Genomic DNA, 16934 nt, shown 5'->3' with positions numbered 1-16934 from the left:
CGTTTTAAGCCCTTGAGGGACGTCCCTCGGGGTCCCCCCCGTCTTCTCACCAAGGGGCCTCTTCCGCCACGCCGCCAGGGGGCGCCCGAGGGCAGCCCTGGCGCCCTCTCCCCGTGCGCATGCGTCCCCGCCGGTTCCCCACCCCCTCCCCCCCACCCCGCCGGCGCCGGGGGCGTTCTCGCGAGAGGTTCTGAGCGTCGCGCGGCTGCGGGGCAACATGGCGGCAGCCGCCGGTGGGGGAAGCGACAGCGCGGTAGCGGAGAGCCCCGCGGGGCAGGAGGGGCCCCGCGGGGCGGCGGGGCGACCGGCGGAGACGGATGGGGGTAGCGCGGCGGCGGCGCTGCCTGGCTTCGACGATGCCGACGCCTTCGTCAAGGTGCGCGGGGGCGGGAGCGGGGCGGGTGCCGTGCACTACCGCTCCCGGCGTGCCGTGCGCGGCTCGGGGCATGCCGGGAGCTGTAGTTCTTCCCTTCGGGGGCTGCCTGAGGACCCCCGCTTAAGTAGGTGCCGCCCGTGAGGAGCCCCCCCGGTGGGCGCTCCCCGCCGTGGGCGGCAGGGAGTGTGCGGGCCGCTCCCAGGGGTGCCGGCGACCAGAGCGGCCCGTTGGGGCCTGTCACCGCCCTGGGGTCGGGCCTCTGGTCCTCGGCACGGCTCTGTAAGCGCACCGGCCCGGGGTGGGCTGTGCCGCCTTCCCGACGCGAATCCTTGAAATGTAGAGGAATCGGGACCCTGGGGAGGGCCGTTGCTGGGCGTGTGGCGATGGGCATCGTCCCTTGGATTACAGATCTTAACCTCGGCTACCTGGTGTTTCGTCTGTGCACGTTCCTGCTTCCAAGAGGGGGAATGCCTCCCGGTTCTCAAGCAGGAAGCATTGCGGTTTTGTGGGGTTTTTTTTGGTCAAAATAATAAAGTCATAATCTGCGTTCCTCCTGATGATTTAATGAGCTTTCTTTCAGACCTTAAACACTAGACTGAGTTTTAAGTCTTTTTCTTGTTACTAGTCTTTCATCATTTTAAAAGTCTCTAAATGGACAACGTGAACTAAATGACTGTAAACTTACTCGTGTTGAAAAGTCCTACGATACTATATATTAGAACCACACGGTTCAAACAAGTTAGGCAAAATGTATTTCTACCAAATAATATCCTGGGTAAACGGTGGAACAAAATACTGAAGAAACGCTAATAGCATGGTATTCTTGCACAGTATGCTCTTGGCACAGTGGTAGCTGCGACAAAGGCATCTAATGGGCTTCCTCAGCCTGGCGATGAGTACGACTTCTACCGAAGCTTCCCTGGCTTCCGGGCGTACTGTGAAACACAGGGTGACCGTCTCCTTCACTGGTAAGGAGGCTTTTGCGTCTTTGGGCTGTTGCTAATCACTTCCAATCCAAAACAGAAGGTAGCACCCTTCTTTGGAGACTCCAAACTTGCCACAGATAAGAAAATGGTTTATTTCACAAACCTAGCTTTAGCTACTTTTCTCGCACTTGACAGTTTAAGTAACAAGTTTAAAGAGGCCTTTCATAATGATTTGGATGAAGAACTGTGCAGAGAGCACAGGCTAATATAAAATGCATTAGGCTATGTATTTTAAGTCACATGGTTCATAAATTAATTCTAATGCTTAATGCTGTATAGGTGTTTCTTCTATTTACTGCTCATGCGATGTTATCTATAGTACAGCATTTGATTTCTTTTTGAACTTTGAAGATGTAGAAAGTTGAAGAGAACTGCTTTCAAATTGCTAATAGCTGTACTGTTCTCTTGCAAGCATGAGCAAGGTGATGCAGTATCATGGCTGCCGTAGCCACATGAAAGATCGCAGCAAAGTGACAGAGCTGGAAGATAAATTTGATATGCTGGTTGACTCCAATGACATCATTCTTGAAAGAGTGGTAAGCCAATTATTTCTGGATGTTCTTATAAACTGTTCAGTTGCCACAAGTTCTTTGTTCATTGCATGCATTTCAATGGTAGCACTTTCACAGTTACATTTAGTGTTTCCTTAATCTGGTGGGTTTCCTTTTTATTTTAAAAAGATTTCCATGTGCTAGGCCAATGGTTATAGCAGCTAAGGCAGATGGGTTATGGCCTAAAGAGAAGGAAGGTGTAATATATGACTTGTGAAGAAACTAAATACAGTTTGGTATAAGAACCTCACAGCTTGAGAACAGATCTGTAAGTTCATAGAGCTGTTTCTCTGAGAAAACTCTTCCTACCCTTGATGTTCAACATGCTCCTCCCACATTTGTCTGTCCCATCTTGCACAGAATTTGGGGGAATGGGCTGTGGAGGTATCTACCTGTGTGACTTAATTTATTCAGTCTTGACTAGAGTGGATGAGTGTGGTAATTTAACAGGTGTTTGGTTTTCACCTTGCTTTTCTGGAATTTAGGGTATTTTATTGGATGAAGCAGCAGGAGTGAACAAAAACCAGCAGCCAGTCCTCCCTGCTGGGTTACAGCCGCCACAGACAATCATTTCCAGCTGGAACCGCAAGGTGAGTCCTCTGTGCTTAGTTTGCTCTGTTATCTTAGCTTTTTTTCCCAGCATTGGCACTACTGATTTTCCAGTGCAGTTGAGTAGTTAAATGTTCTGTCACAGTTTTTTTACACATCCTAATTCACTCCCTCTTTTTTCCTTTTCCTCTTTATCCAAACTTGATTCTGGATACTGTGTGCTTTCAGCTGTCATTTCAGTTTCATGTACACAACAGGCTTTCATTTTTACCTGTGGCATACCTTTTTTTAAATAGGCAGGAGAATACCACAAAAGAACTCAATCTGAAACCTTCCGACTACTTCATGCCAAGAATATCTCTCGACCACAGCTTAAGTTTCGGGAAAAGATTGACAATTCCAACACTCCCTTCGTACCTAAACTTTTTATCAAGCCAAATGCTTTGAAACCTTTGCCTGAAGGTAAGGGGTTTATTTTTTTTATTGGGTAACCTGTTGAGAGTATTTGACACAAATCTGTCCTCACAGTCTAGAGGAGAAGTCATTGATTGTAAAAACAAGTAACAGTAGATATTGACTATTTAGGTGTAGTAAGCTCTGTTGTTTGCACATGTGTAATGTAAAGGTAGGTCAGCATTCAGCATCTTCTCATTTGTATACAGTAAATAATCCATTCCAAACATATTCTGCTGCTTCTCTTTACCACCATTGAACATACATGATGAGAGTCACTCTGGCAACAGAAGTGGTCTTGACTAGTCTAGTTGGCTTTACTGATACTTCTTTCTAATTAGGGAGGAGCACCAGGTGTATGGTTAGACCTACCTTTGGTTTGGGTGCTTTATCAAAGCCGCCAGCATAACATCCTGTCTCAGCAACATGTCGTTCTGCTGCTGGTGCTTGATCCTTAGTCTGCACTGATGTGGTTGTACTTTTAGTAACTGGGAATGATTGAAAGATTTTTCTGAAGATTTTTCAATCTCCTTCCAAGCTCTTGAGCAGAACCACCTTGGGTCTTGCTTAACAGCAGCCTGGTAAAACCTAGCAACTGAATTGTCCCTAGAGGTGCAGACAGAAGCCTTGCTGACAGCAAAAGCTGCAGGTCTAAATTGTTAAGATGTTTGAAACTTTATTATTTTAATAGACCTTGTGGTGGGTGGAGGGGAGCGTTTAGTAGGCTGAGAACATGTTACGTGTGGGACTCGGTCCAGTTGTTCCGTATTGGTTGTTCAGCCCTCACAAAAAGTGGACGGGAACGAAAGGAGCGCCCTGAAGACTTGGATGTGCCAGCTGCTTTGGCAGACTTCATACACCAGCAGAGGACGCAGCAAACTGAGCAAGACATGTAAGAAATTAAACTGACATCAAGGTGCTTGGAGTACCATTGGTGAACATGCACTTGTGTGGTCCCATTGTGCTGATGCTATTCATGTGTAACAGCTCTGCATGTGTTTGTGTCTGCACACTACATTGTGTGTGATTTGCTTTAGACATTTGCAGTTATTTTAAAGCTATGCTTAATAAGAAACAAAATTTCTACTCAATAGGGAAGCTGCCATAGCTCTCAAAGTCTCTGTGCTCTGGCTCCATGAAGATGACTGAAATTTAGTCTGTGCCTCTCTTCCTAATTTCCACAGGTTTGCTCACCCTTACCAGTATGAACTGGAGCATTTTTCTCCACCAGATGGAGTTCTCAAGAAACCAGAACCCCAGGTTGGTGCCCACATTAATTTAAACTTACTGCAGATGCGGTATATTTGACAAATTTCAGAATTGAGGGTGGAGGTCAGGGGTGGCAATTGACAGAGAACATACTATGCCTAATAATTTGCTCTGCCAGATGTACAGGCCCATCAAGGAAACACCCTGTCATTTTATCACCACACTGGATGAGCTGGTAGAACTAAATGAAAAGCTTATGAACTGTAAAGAATTTGCCCTGGACTTAGAGGTAATCAAATTGCCTTTTCTGTTTAAAAGTTACATGTGTACTTTTAGTACCTAGGAGACCATTATATTCTTCTAGTCTGTTTTGTAGTCTCTCTTTCTCCTGCTTTTTGTGCTTTCTGACATGAAAAGACAGTTCATGACCCTGACCTGTCAGATGTTATCTAGAAGATTGAATTAAACTGGGTCAGTATTATAAGTTTTCCAGTGGTAGTACTGGCTGCACACTTCATACTAAATTTGATCTTCTTTCAATTCATCCCATGTTTTTTTAAGTCATGTTCGTAACTGCAAAGAGAAAGCTTGCTCATCCAATTATCTTTTTCTTTAAGAAGTCCTCTGTTACTTTTTCTTCCTTCATTTGGCGTGCTGTTTGTTTTATAGCATTACTTATGTAATGTATCATAGCTTACATCTCTCTTCCATGTTTTTCAGCACCATTCCTACAGGAGCTTCCTGGGCTTGACATGTCTGATGCAGATTTCCACCCGAACAGAAGACTTCATTATTGATACACTGGAATTGCGCAGTGAGATGAACATTCTCAATGAGACCTTCACAGACCCTGCAATTGTGAAGGTCATCTGCCAAATTCACCAATTCACGACAAAATTCCTGCCCCTGCCCTTAGTTTAAGCTTTATTATAGTTAAAAACACACTGTGTACTCTGTCTTGGTCACTTGGCTCTGCTTTCATTGTAATTTGTTCATGTGCCTGTTTCCTTTATGTAAGTGGGGAGTTAACTTGCCAAGTGTACGCATTTAGTAGTTCTGCACTTAACAGTGAAGGACAGAGAGAAGAGAAATCCAGTCCTAGACACATGAATATGAAACCACAGTACTGGCAGCCTGGAGCAGAAATGTTCTTCATATCATTCTCAATTTGTTTTGCTTTTCAAGGTCCTTCATGGTGGTGATTCAGATGTGGAATGGCTGCAAAAAGACTTTGGTCTGTACTTGGTGAACATGTTTGATACTCACCAAGCTGCTCGTCTCCTCAATCTTGGCAGGCATTCTTTGGACCACTTGCTAAAGCTGTATTGCAATGTAGATGCTGACAAGCAGTACCAGCTGGCTGACTGGAGGATACGGTAAAAACTGACCCCTTAAACGGGCTGCAGCTGCAAGGTAGCTCTTATCCTTGTTTGTATTGTTAGAGCAGGAGCATGTTTCTAGTTGCAAGCCCCATAGTCATAGATTAGTCTCAAAGGGAACAAGCACAGCATTTACCTGGCTGTGCTTTAAGTTCTTTTACGAGTGTTACATTTTCCAGTGTTTCTTTAGAAAATGTGTTCTTTTGGGTAAATCAGGGAAGATTAAGTAATGAAAAGCTCCTGGAAGCTCACTTCTTAGGAGCAGCACTTAACCACTGCGGTATTATGGAGAAAGTTAGTATTTTCTCCTCTAAAGCCCCCACAAAAACATTCAGTCGCCTGCACTAGGTAGAGGAGTATGCTACTGGAGCAGTGAGCTTTGCTCTGCAGATGGACCCTGCACACCACAAAGTTCCCAGGCCTATTTTGTGTAGGCTCTGCAGAGGGAGAACAGTTATGACATACACTATAGCAAGCAGTTCTGCCATCTGACTTAGCTACATGGCAATCCTGCTCTCCGGCATGTGGACAAGATGCCATCTGAATTGGAGAACGCGCAGCATGTTACTGGTGTTGCCCAACAAATCCTTCAGTAAGGAAACAGAAGAATTTCCATTTTAGTTCTTGGCATGTTTTACGTGCGGTTTGCCCTAATATGCCTTTCAAGAAGAAAGTGACAGTTTGGCGGAGCAACTGAAATATATTGGTGTAATTTTGGCTCTTTTCCAGCCCTTTGCCAGAAGAAATGGTTCAGTACGCCCGTGATGACACTCACTACTTGCTCTACATCTATGATAAAGTGAGGGAGGCACTGTGGGAGAGGGGGAACGAGCAGCCCACTCAGCTGCAGGTTGTGTGGCAACGCAGCAAGGACATCTGCCTGAAGGTAAAGCTTCACCTGGTTGAATTACCTGGATCAGAGTATGGGCTTCGTAGTACAGAAAGTCCTTTGCCTGTTCTCCGTCTGTTGCATAGACACAGGTTTTTTTCCTCTTTGTGTGTCTGAAAACAGCTGCATAAACTCTGACTCATTTGTGTGCAGTCACTTGTTTCGCTAGCTAAAATCTTTGGATTCAGATGCCTTCTTGCTGTTTTTTGAATGCTAGCACTCTTTGGCCTCCCAGTGCTTTCAGGTGTGTCTTTTCCAAGAGAGATGTTACATTTCCAGTTCTACTGGATGTTCCTAGAAGTTCAAAGCCTAGCTGGAGCTGCATTCTGAGATAATTATATTATGCCTGTGGAAAATACTGTCTATGGAAGTAGGCCTTGTCTAATGTAGTAAAGCTTGAAGATACTGTATGTCTGAAGCGGCTCCTGGAGTTGGTGAGGGTGGTTTTCCCCTAAAAGTGGGTGAGATGTATGTTTTTCAGGGATAGGCTCCTACCAATAGTTTAGGGTAAAAACTCCAAGACACATTGTACATGGGTTTATTCAGTCCCCTTAAGTCCTTGTGAGATTCTGTGTGTCTCAGTGAAGCAAGGCAAACTAGAGAGCACAAATCTGATACCGATCATGAGTTTCTTTTTTTCCTCCCCAGAAATACATCAAGCCCCTCTTTTCAGATGAATCCTACCTTGAGCTCTACAGGAGGCAGAAAAAACATCTCAACACACAGCAGCTAGCAGCATTTAGGTTGCTGTTTGCATGGAGAGACAAGATGGCACGTCAAGAGGATGAGAGTACAGGGTAGGAAGTCTTTTATTAGACACTGGCTTAATACTTCAGTGAGTCTTTTGGATTGTGCCCCTCCCACTCCCAAGGTGGAACCACTTTGTACCTGTAGAAATTAGTGTACTACCTCAGGCTGCTTTTTACACGTAAGTCCTGTTATGTTATTAGTAAATTCTTACAGGTATCTAGATCAGCACTACTTAATTCCTTTTTAACTGATTTCATGTTTTCAAACCTTGTAATTGGGGCAGACTTCTGCACTTCTAAGGTATTTTTAAGAGTTTTTAACATTCTGTTACATTCACACCACCTCTTTGTGTTGTAGATACGTGCTACCGAATCATATGCTATTGAAGATAGCAGAGGAGCTGCCCAAGTAAGTTTTGTTCACCCTTGAGGAGTCTTATTTGATTTTAATATCAGCAAGTCGTTTCCTAGTGTGTAATTACTTCTGCAGTTGGTCCCTTCTTTCCAGCTGTCAATACTGCTTTTCTCTATAGTTGTTCAGTTTGGAAGAGAAGTAAATAGCAATACTTCTTCAGAAGGGTCCAAAAGTCTTCTGGGATACATCTCTCTCTGATTGTGTTCCACTAATAAAACACATCCCTTTGCATTGCTATATGTCACATGCCCCCCCCCCGAGATTCCTACAGTATTACGGAGCAAGGGAGAGATGAGTTCCCCCATAGCATTTATTTGGGGGGACGAGTTCAGTTCCTAAAGGGCTGGGGGGAGACAAGTGGCAGATCTTTTAGAACACTCGATTTATACAACATTTTCCTCAAACACTTGGCACTCATCATCTAACATCCATACTTGAGAATAATAAAAATGCATCTTTAAATGCAAGTCCACTGCTGGGCTAAGCTTCCATGGATGAATACTGAACAAGGAACGAAATGACGATGGGGACAGACAGACCAACCACAGAAAAGATAAGTGAGAGGAGAGCTGAGTTAATGGTTTCTCCTTATCTGCACAAACCTGGTACAGAAGAATTTTTCATCACAGAGAATAAACTCTGACAGATTAATCTGACTTGTCTTACTCTGTCACAGTCAGGACCATGGTTATATCTCGTTGCATGTCCTTTGAATGCAAATGCCTAACATATCGGCCATAAATACAGCACACTGAATTTTTCTCATCTCTCTTTAGAGAACCCCAGGGCATCATTGCTTGCTGTAATCCAGTCCCACCACTAGTTCGCCAGCAGATTAATGAATTGCATCTTCTCATTCAGCAGGCCCGGGAGATGCCTCTTCTCAAGGTAGGAGTAGCTTGTACCACACAAGAGACTCATCACTTGCTTTCCATAAGCCAGGGACTGGAGCTAAATGGTGACCCGTGATGATGAGTATGCTGAAGTTTGCTTTTTGAACACTGAATCTAGTGTTCTGTACTAGAGCAGAAAGATATATTGCAACTTCTTGCCTGTCTATTGTCTGCTTTCTACTGGTTTACACACAGTGTAGTTTCCTGAAGAACTAGAGCAGTAAAAGAACAGGCACTACTTGATCAGGGTGCAGTTGTCCGTCTTATATCGCACATCATGTTTGCCTGCGTGAGGAAGAACTGGACCTTGTGGAATTTGTTGGCCATGTAAATGGATTCATAAATCTTCTACAGCTATGGAGAAGCAAAAAAAAAACAACCCTAGGTGTAAGAGGTTCATTAGTTAAAATATATCATCAGCATGTTGGTATTAATACAGTCTTCCTCCTCCAGTGAAACAAAACCATGTGAGCATGATGTCCTTTCTGTATGAGGTGTTAAATGTATCCATATGCCAACACTGCAGAAGAATAAGAATTAATTTAATTTTATTAACCTGCTAGCTTGTAATGAATGTGTTGAAAACATTGATAAGGAAGCCAGCCTAGAAGAAATAGGGCAGGTGCGTTTAAGTGATTTGCCTTTCTCTACCATTCTAGTCAGAGGTCGCTTTGGCAGTGAAGAGGAGAGCGCCTCAATCCAACCCTGAGGTACCCTTTACATAATATTTGTTACCTAATGTCTTAAGCTTTAAACTCAGAAACAAATGTAGCAAAGTTCCAGCTTCTCATCCACTTTACAGGTCTCTCTGCTTTAGCTTAATGTCACTTTTCTGTGCTAGACCCATAACGTTACCAGCTGTAAATTGGTATTTTACAAACCACCATAATAGCAGCACTTAAGGCTTCATCAGCAAACACTCTAGGTGCTGGACAGTTTCATGTGTGTTAGTCTATATTGACTGATCTGTAAGAAGAGAAGTTTCAGATGCATTTACTCTGATGCATTTACTCTGACTCGTTTACTCTTCTTGTGCATAGAAAGTAAAGCATCTCCATTAGCCAGTGGGTGTTTGCACAGATAGCCTTTTGATGCCAGATGCAATGTGCTCTGGCAGGTGAGCTATATTAAGAATATTCAGTCTCTGAATTTCACCCTTTTATTTAAATTTTCATTAATGTGTCTCTGCAATGTGTGAAAACATATACAGATTCAGAGAGTAGTGTATTAATGGTGTTTACAATTTGAATCTCTCTGCAGAGGCTGGAGAATACCTTCTTTGGACCCCATGATAGTTCCCGGATTCCTGTGGTTGATTTTCAGAACAGCTCTGCCTTGGGTAATTTGGACTTAACCTAAAAACTGTGCTACTAATGACATGATGTGGCTTTGACATGGGGAAAATAGCAGCCCTGAAGAAGCTTTCAGTGAAATCTCATTACACAAAAGAGCAGTAAAATACACAAGTATCTAATCAACATTTTGTCGTCTTCTCATGTAGAGCCTGCACCAATTTTGGAACATGGTTGTCTGTTTTCAGACAGTGAGAGGACAATGAACATTCAGAGTGTTCAGCCAGAGTCAACATGTCTTGTTGCTACTGCTTCTGTCAGCATATTCAGTGTAAGCAACATGTTTGTGATACTGTCATTATTTAAGTATTAGTGAACATACTTGATAATTTGATAAAACAGTGTGAAAAGTGTTGCAAGAAATAGTAAGGTGGGACATGCATGGAAATAACACTGGCTTCCTGTCAAGCGTATGGCCTACATACGCTATGACAACTAGGTTAGGAGGCCAGCAAGTTAATTGCGTCTCTCTGGAGGGTTACTGCCATTAGTGGGGTTTCAGACAGAGTGAGAAATAACATGCATGAAATGGCAGTAACCAAAACCAAAAATTACTAATGTTCTGGGTTTTTTTGTTTTGTTTTGTGGGTTTTTTTTTTAGGAACGTGATGAAGAAAATGAGAAGACTTTAACCACTGCACAGCAGAAAGCTCAGCGTATAATGGAGTCCTTTGAAAATCCATTTAGAATGGTAAAAGCTCCCAATACATATTTGTAGTGGGACTCAATCTACCTAGTGCAGAGGACGCTCTCAGCTGTTTTTCCAGGCATATGCAAAAGAGCTTGGTATAGCATCAGCTGCTGCTCTCTTACAGGAATCGAGAGATTGTCCTTGCAAAGCGCACACGTGTGGACTTGTTTTCAAAACACACTGAAATGCTTCTTAGATATCTGTCTTTCTACATAGTAAACAGACCTTTCACTGTTCTTTTAATCAGGTTTGAGGTTTTTTAAATTTGCATCACATTTTCATCTCTACTTTATGGCTAGAGTTAGTGAGCTGATTTACTCTTCTAATAAATCAGAAGAACAATAGAATAATTTGTTACAGATTTGGAGTGGCAAATTACTAGGAAATAATATCAAAACAACTTTTTCTGGTGAGTGGTTGGGGGTTGGTTTTTCAGGGGGTTTTTTGGTTGATTTTTCTTTCATGTTTCTCTTGGCCATAGTTGTGGTAATTTTTCTTTTTCCAGAAGGTGTTCTATCTGTAGAATGCTTCTTAAATATGAACTTTGTGATTTGGAACATTTTAAGCAGCATTTTAGCAATGTGCTAAATGTCATTTGCTGTGTTTAAAGCAAAATGTTTTTTTCCTCTCCACAGTACCTACCTTCAGAACAGAACCCAGCTTACGTCTCACAATCTGCAAAGTTTGACCCGTCATCAAAAATTTATGAAGTAAGACTCATGCTAAAATTTCCTGCCAAGTAGTACAAAAGAAACAAATAAGTAGATTATTTTCCCTTGGGAACCTTAGCAATATAGAAAATTTTTTTTCTCCTTGTATTCTCCTTAGAAAAAGAATATAAGTTTTGAGAAACTTGACATATTTCTGAATCTGGAGTTCATTGTTTCTGTAGCATTCATATCCTTCGAAGAACCAGGGATTGGAGACATTCCACTGTATATTCCCTGTCTGTCAAAGCTACAAACTACTACTGAAGTCTGTATCTGCCTTTGTTCTCATGGCTTGTTTGTAGCTCAGAACCTTTAAAGCACATGGTTTTACTTTACCTGGTGCAGCAGATCTTAATCTCTTTTACAATCCAATTTGATCTTTTGTACTCTTAATGAAGACCAGCGTGTGGTAGCAAGTTTATAAACTCCCTTTTGCCATAAAACTTCAAAGAAGGTGATCCCAGGTAATTTTTTTTCATTGCAGATCAGCAATCGATGGAAGTTGATGAGTCAGACACAAGTACAGAAGGAGTCCAAGGATGAAACGAAAAAGAAAGCAGCCCAGCAGTCAGGTACAGCCATTCTTCCCTTCCTCAGTGTGTTGGCTAGCATGCTTTTCCCAATGCACATAGGTTGTTTCCCAGTTACAAGAAAACCTTAGATGATGGATTCCCTGATGGATGAGATTGTTTGATGAAGATTGTACTCTATTTAATTTGAGACTTGCTACAAGCTGGTTTGCCTGCTTTTTCAGAACTCCTGGCTAACTTACCCCTGCTTTTTACAGTAATGCTTGTTTGTTTCCATAGCTGCTCGTGACCAGGCACAGAAGGTGTATAAAGAGGCAACAGAAAATATTGCGTCTGTTCGTCAGCAAGCTATGGTATGTCATTGAATTCCCTACTTCCAGCCTTTGCCCCTCTTGACCTTTATAACATAGTTCAGAATGAAACCCTGAGCCCTATAACTCTGAAATACCTGAATGATAGTCTTTTGATAGAGGTCTTTCTGTGGTTCTGCCCTGTGTGTAGCAACAGGCGCCTAGCAACTGTGCTGTGCAAATATTCGCATCCCTCCATATCTTCAGTAGGGAATGTTTTCCGCTGCTGCACCTCTCTGCTCCTCACTTGCCTAGGTTCCCCAAAATCTGCCTGTGGGGCCACAGCAGATCTCAGCCTTGTAGTGTCCTGTGAAATGAAAAGTTGGCTTTTTATCTGAAAAGTCCCTGCTGTGAGGGAAAAAAAAAAGGGAGTTTAGGCCCAAGGAAGAACACAGTGCTCTTTCTCCACACTATTATTGCCACAAGCAATAGCTGTCACTGCAGCCTGGGTCCACTGGGCAGTTCATTTGCATGCTAGTGTTCATGTCTACACAGAGATGTTTCACTCTCCTCTCCTGAACTTGTCCTTGTTTCTATTCTGTGGGTTGCTTTCACAGCAGGAACAAGCTAATAAGAAGAGGGAGAGTGTCATGAGTGAAACGGGAACAGAGTTGCCAAAACAAGAGAAGAAACGTCCAAAAGCCTCCCAGCAACCAGAGGAGCTGGAAGCACCGAAGCAGTTTACCCCCTTTGATTACAGCAAGTCCAACTTCAAAGTGTTTGCGGGTAAGATCAGGATCTCTAGCTACAGTGCTGCAGGCTGTGGAAAGTGTTGCCAGCTGAGCCCTGAGAAGGCTGTGTGTGAATGTAGATGCCAAGGCAGTACAAACTGTTACAATGCACTTACCTTACAGTGAGGAAGTACTAAAAGAAATTAACTTGGGGAATGTACAGTTTAGCATCCCTTTTCCGAAACAAAATCCTGAAACCATTGGCCATGGGTATTGTGGATTTGGATTTTGCTTCTTTCCTCTGTAGAGAAAGTCATCTGTTTAATTGGACCCCAGGAACTAGGAGGCAAAGGAGATTTTACTCCTTTGTAACAACTATCTATTCAAAAGTATCTCCTGCCTTTAAGAGACTGTTGTGGTTTTTAGCATGTGAGAGACTGCAGTGAAACCTCCTTATCATCAGAGGAACACTGTGGAATGTACTGTTCTTCATGGAAAATTTTAGTGACAGCTTCTCTCCTCTCTCCCTTAGGAAGCAGCAAATCGAAGCAGTCGCCGCAATTTGATCCTGCCAAGCAAGCTTACGCAGGCAAGGTACGGGCATGTCATGAAGGAAGGAACAGAAACATTGGTGATAGCATGTACCCAGCTCAGGAGTCGCTGGGGAAGGCAGATGACTTTTTTCAGGATCTGTAGAATGTTCCCTAACAGCAGTCGGTACTGAGGTGCAGCTTCCAATCACAAGTTCATACTTTGTACTATAGCTTCTTCCCATTCAGGAAGAGCTTCCTTGGGGCACCTCTGCCTCTCTTGTTTCCCACCTCTTCATACATTGTTCACAGCTATGCCTCCGTACATTACAGGCACGACACTTAGACCACAGCACACCACCACAAATTCCCAATACCAAAAACAAGGCACTCTCAAAAATCTCAAAGTCAGTCTAGTTATTCCAGGCCATGTCAGGTCTGCTTGTTGCCCACATTCTCCACCAAGTACTGTCATTAGGAAAACAGTCTCAGCTCAGAGCATTTTTACTTAATTTATTGCTAACTGAGATTGAGAGATTGAAGAAAAGAAAGAAAACATAAACAATCAGTCACATACTTAGGGAAACCTGTGACCAGCACAGGGCAGTTCCTGTGTCGTTGCTCCCCACCCCAGGTCACCCCTGCAAATCTGGGTTACCTAAAACCCACCACGTGTACCCTGCATAGTGCTCATGCGTGGAGCATTTGGATGCTGATGTGTGACATCAGTGGGCATTCAGGCATGAAGTAATAGGTTGCCCATCCATGAACTCATGGGGCACTTGAGTGTTAATTTTAGGTTCTGAAGCTCATTTCTCTTGTTTCCTGTGCATGCTGCCTTCCTGTGTATTTAACTGGAGGGCAAATGGTACCAGGGATCATCTTAGATATTCATTAAAAATCGTATTTTAGAAGCTAACAAGTTTATGCCTGATAGTGTAGGAAACAGTTTTCTGTGCAATCCCTTTGCTATGTCAGTTGAAACTTGTTTCGGGAGGAAAAAAAGAAACCGGTCAGTGAATTTGGGACAACCTGTACAGATCTTTCTGTCTAGATGGGTAAGATTTGTCATCAGTGGGGTATTGTGCCTCACATGTCAAGGTTAAACCAGCTCAGGTGCATTCAGTGCAAGTGCATGTAAAGAAGTCCTAAAACATAAAGCTCACGGTGTAAACGAGCAGTGTTCCTTTAAGTTGGAGGGACCTGACAGCACATGAATCTGATGGAATATACTGTTTGGCAGGTACCTCACTGTGGTGATGGTGGTGTGGTTTTTTTCTTCCCCTGCAGAAATTTGCTGGAGCTAACAAACTTCAACAGTCTGGAAACCGAAGCATGTCCTACCTGTCGGGGAAAGCTGATAGGTGTGTTGTCAGCCTGCTCTCTCATCGCAGTGGTGGAGTGTTTTCACGCCTGTGCCCTGGAGCTATGGGCAAAGCATAGCTATTGTCCTCTATAGCTGTGGGAGCTTAAGCACATGTTTAATGGGAAGAGGTTGCGTCACAGCTTGACGTCAATTTGGGGGGGGGGGGAGGGACCTTAGTCAGTATTAATGCAATCAAAGACAATTCTGGGTGGAAGGTTTGAAATGCTGAGGTAAAAGTTTGTGTTAATAGATGTGGGAGTCACTTTCTTTGGCCACAAAGATAGGTGGAGGTGGGGAGAACATTTGCCTAGCTTGGGAAGAAGATAAATAACAGTACTGCCAAATATGAACATTCTTGTTCTGAATAGATACTTAACATGTAGCTTAGGAGGCTTGATCCTTGTGTATTATTTAGTCATAAAAGAGCAACACTATGTGAGGGCAGCACTGGAGGTCGAAAGGTTCTGTTTGCATCATGACCCTTTCTCAATAGAATCATTGTAACCTATTGTAGGTTTTCAATCTTGAGTGAATTTAGAGTAAGAGTTAAAGTCTTTCTGTAACTGTCTTTTGCAGGGGTTCCAGGCACCACTGGCCAAAGAGATAGTCCTTGTTACAGGACCTGTGGGAGTTGCTGCTGAACAAAACAATAGTCAGAAGTATTGTTGCCATGGGAAGGCAAATACCGGTCATTGACCATTTTTTGTACAGAAATGTTTTTAAAACCATTAAAATCCTTTTTTTTGCCAAAAGGAAAAACATCTTAATTTGTCACTTTTATTATATTCGCATTGTTTTTTTTCTAATTATACTCACAATGTTGCTTTGTTTCTAATTTTGATAATTTGTCCTGTGTCCTCAAACACAGGCTAAACTTCTCACTTCTTGGAGTTGCTTGAAGTCCAGAACCAGCATGTCAGTGAAGTACAAGAGGAACCTCTTGGCATGTCTAAAGCCAGCACAAAAATAATAGGTTCTGTAGATGTGACTGAAACCCCAGTAGTCCAGAGGAGGAAATAAGTAAGGCTGGACTGTCTTTTCTGTTAGATCTTGCTTACAAATTGAACTGCAGAGCTCATCTCTTACAAGACAAGGTAATGTGAAAAATTATGTGTTTACCTGGCAGCATTTGTGTATCTTTAAGCAAAGATTTTATTTTAGGGGGACAAAAAGAGGGTACTTTTTGGATCAGAGACCAGTGGTTTCACCGTAAGTTACAGAGTGAAAGCAATAGCATTAGGTAGAAGGTAAAAACACGGAGTGCAACATTGGGTTGGGGAAAGCCAGTGAGGTTCTGTGCTGCAGCTGAATCTCAGTACAGCTATACTAACATGTCAAAGTTTTAAATACCTGCAGTGAGTTATCCTGAAGTCTCTGTAGAAAGGGTATCAGCCCATAATGTGATGGATAGATGGCAGAGCTTATTCTAAATGCTGACAGCTGAAGGCTGGCAATGCTGCTGTGAAAGAGGTAAGCAACATTACAGTTTAATAGTTGGGAGTACTGAAGGGTAGGGCTGAGGTGACTTTGCTTAAAGCCACATTAAATCAGGGGCAGAGCTGCTTCCTGGATTACTGGTCACTGTGCTGAACAGTAGATCTTGCTCCCTTTCCCCGAGGCCTTGTCTTTACTCTGTCATTTCCTTTTCTGACTAAGGATTTTCCATTCCATGCTCACCTGTTTTGGCAGTGACAGAATTTACTTCTCTGTTAGGCTATGTGCAAGGACTGAGTGGGTAGTGGTAAAAACTTCCCTCTCCATTCCTAACCTGAGGGCTTTATTATACAAAGACTGTGAGGAGGTTTGGGATTTTGTTTGTTTGTTTGTTTTCCATCTTTTCCCATATTTCTGGCAAGTAGGGAGCGGAAGGAACCGAGGAGGGTTTTCCCTCCTTAGGTATCATAGTGTGAACAGTGCCAACTGAGCGGCATTGTAATGGTGGAACAGAGTCCCTTTCTGCTCGTAAAATCTGCTTGCATGGCTGATTATTGGAGAATGTTTTTGAAAAGAGGCAGTTAAGTAGCAATTGTCTCTTAAGTGCATTTGCAGGGGCTGCCAATTCCCCTTCTTGTCAGCTTTGCCACTTGCGGTATTTCTGTAATGAGTAAGTCTCACCAAAAGCCCCACTGGCTGCAGAGATATTAAAATTTCTGTAGTTTCTTTAATTCCTCTACATGAAATTCCATACAAGGTGACATTTCAAGGATGATCTGAATTTTAAACTTTTTCTGTTTGCCTGTTACGAGTTGTGTTTAACTGCCCTAGGTTTTAAAAATGTCTTCAGT

At 43.0% G+C, this 16934-nt stretch overlaps 1 protein-coding gene across 1 annotated transcript; it reads left to right on the top strand.

Moving 5' to 3' along the window:
• The first annotated feature begins 204 nt into the window (after positions 1-204).
• Positions 205-15416, top strand: EXOSC10 (exosome component 10). The gene is made up of 25 exons (XM_049807302.1): positions 205-376; positions 1208-1344; positions 1775-1898; positions 2399-2503; positions 2759-2924; positions 3696-3807; positions 4100-4175; positions 4303-4413; positions 4845-4988; positions 5310-5500; positions 6233-6389; positions 7041-7189; positions 7500-7550; positions 8333-8444; positions 9109-9159; positions 9710-9788; positions 9951-10072; positions 10403-10492; positions 11128-11202; positions 11687-11774; positions 12012-12085; positions 12640-12808; positions 13286-13347; positions 14574-14647; positions 15226-15416. The coding sequence occupies exons 1-25, from the start codon at positions 218-220 to the stop codon at positions 15254-15256; spliced, it is 2709 nt and encodes a 902-aa protein (XP_049663259.1). The 5' UTR covers positions 205-217; the 3' UTR covers positions 15257-15416.
• The last annotated feature ends 1518 nt before the right edge of the window (positions 15417-16934 follow it).

The sequence above is a fragment of the Accipiter gentilis genome, chromosome 1, assembly GCF_929443795.1.
Source record: "Accipiter gentilis chromosome 1, bAccGen1.1, whole genome shotgun sequence".
NCBI classification, from domain to species: domain Eukaryota; kingdom Metazoa; phylum Chordata; class Aves; order Accipitriformes; family Accipitridae; genus Astur; species Astur gentilis.
The sequence above is the reverse complement of the archived record's forward strand: the minus strand, read 5'-3'. Positions and strand labels throughout refer to the sequence as shown.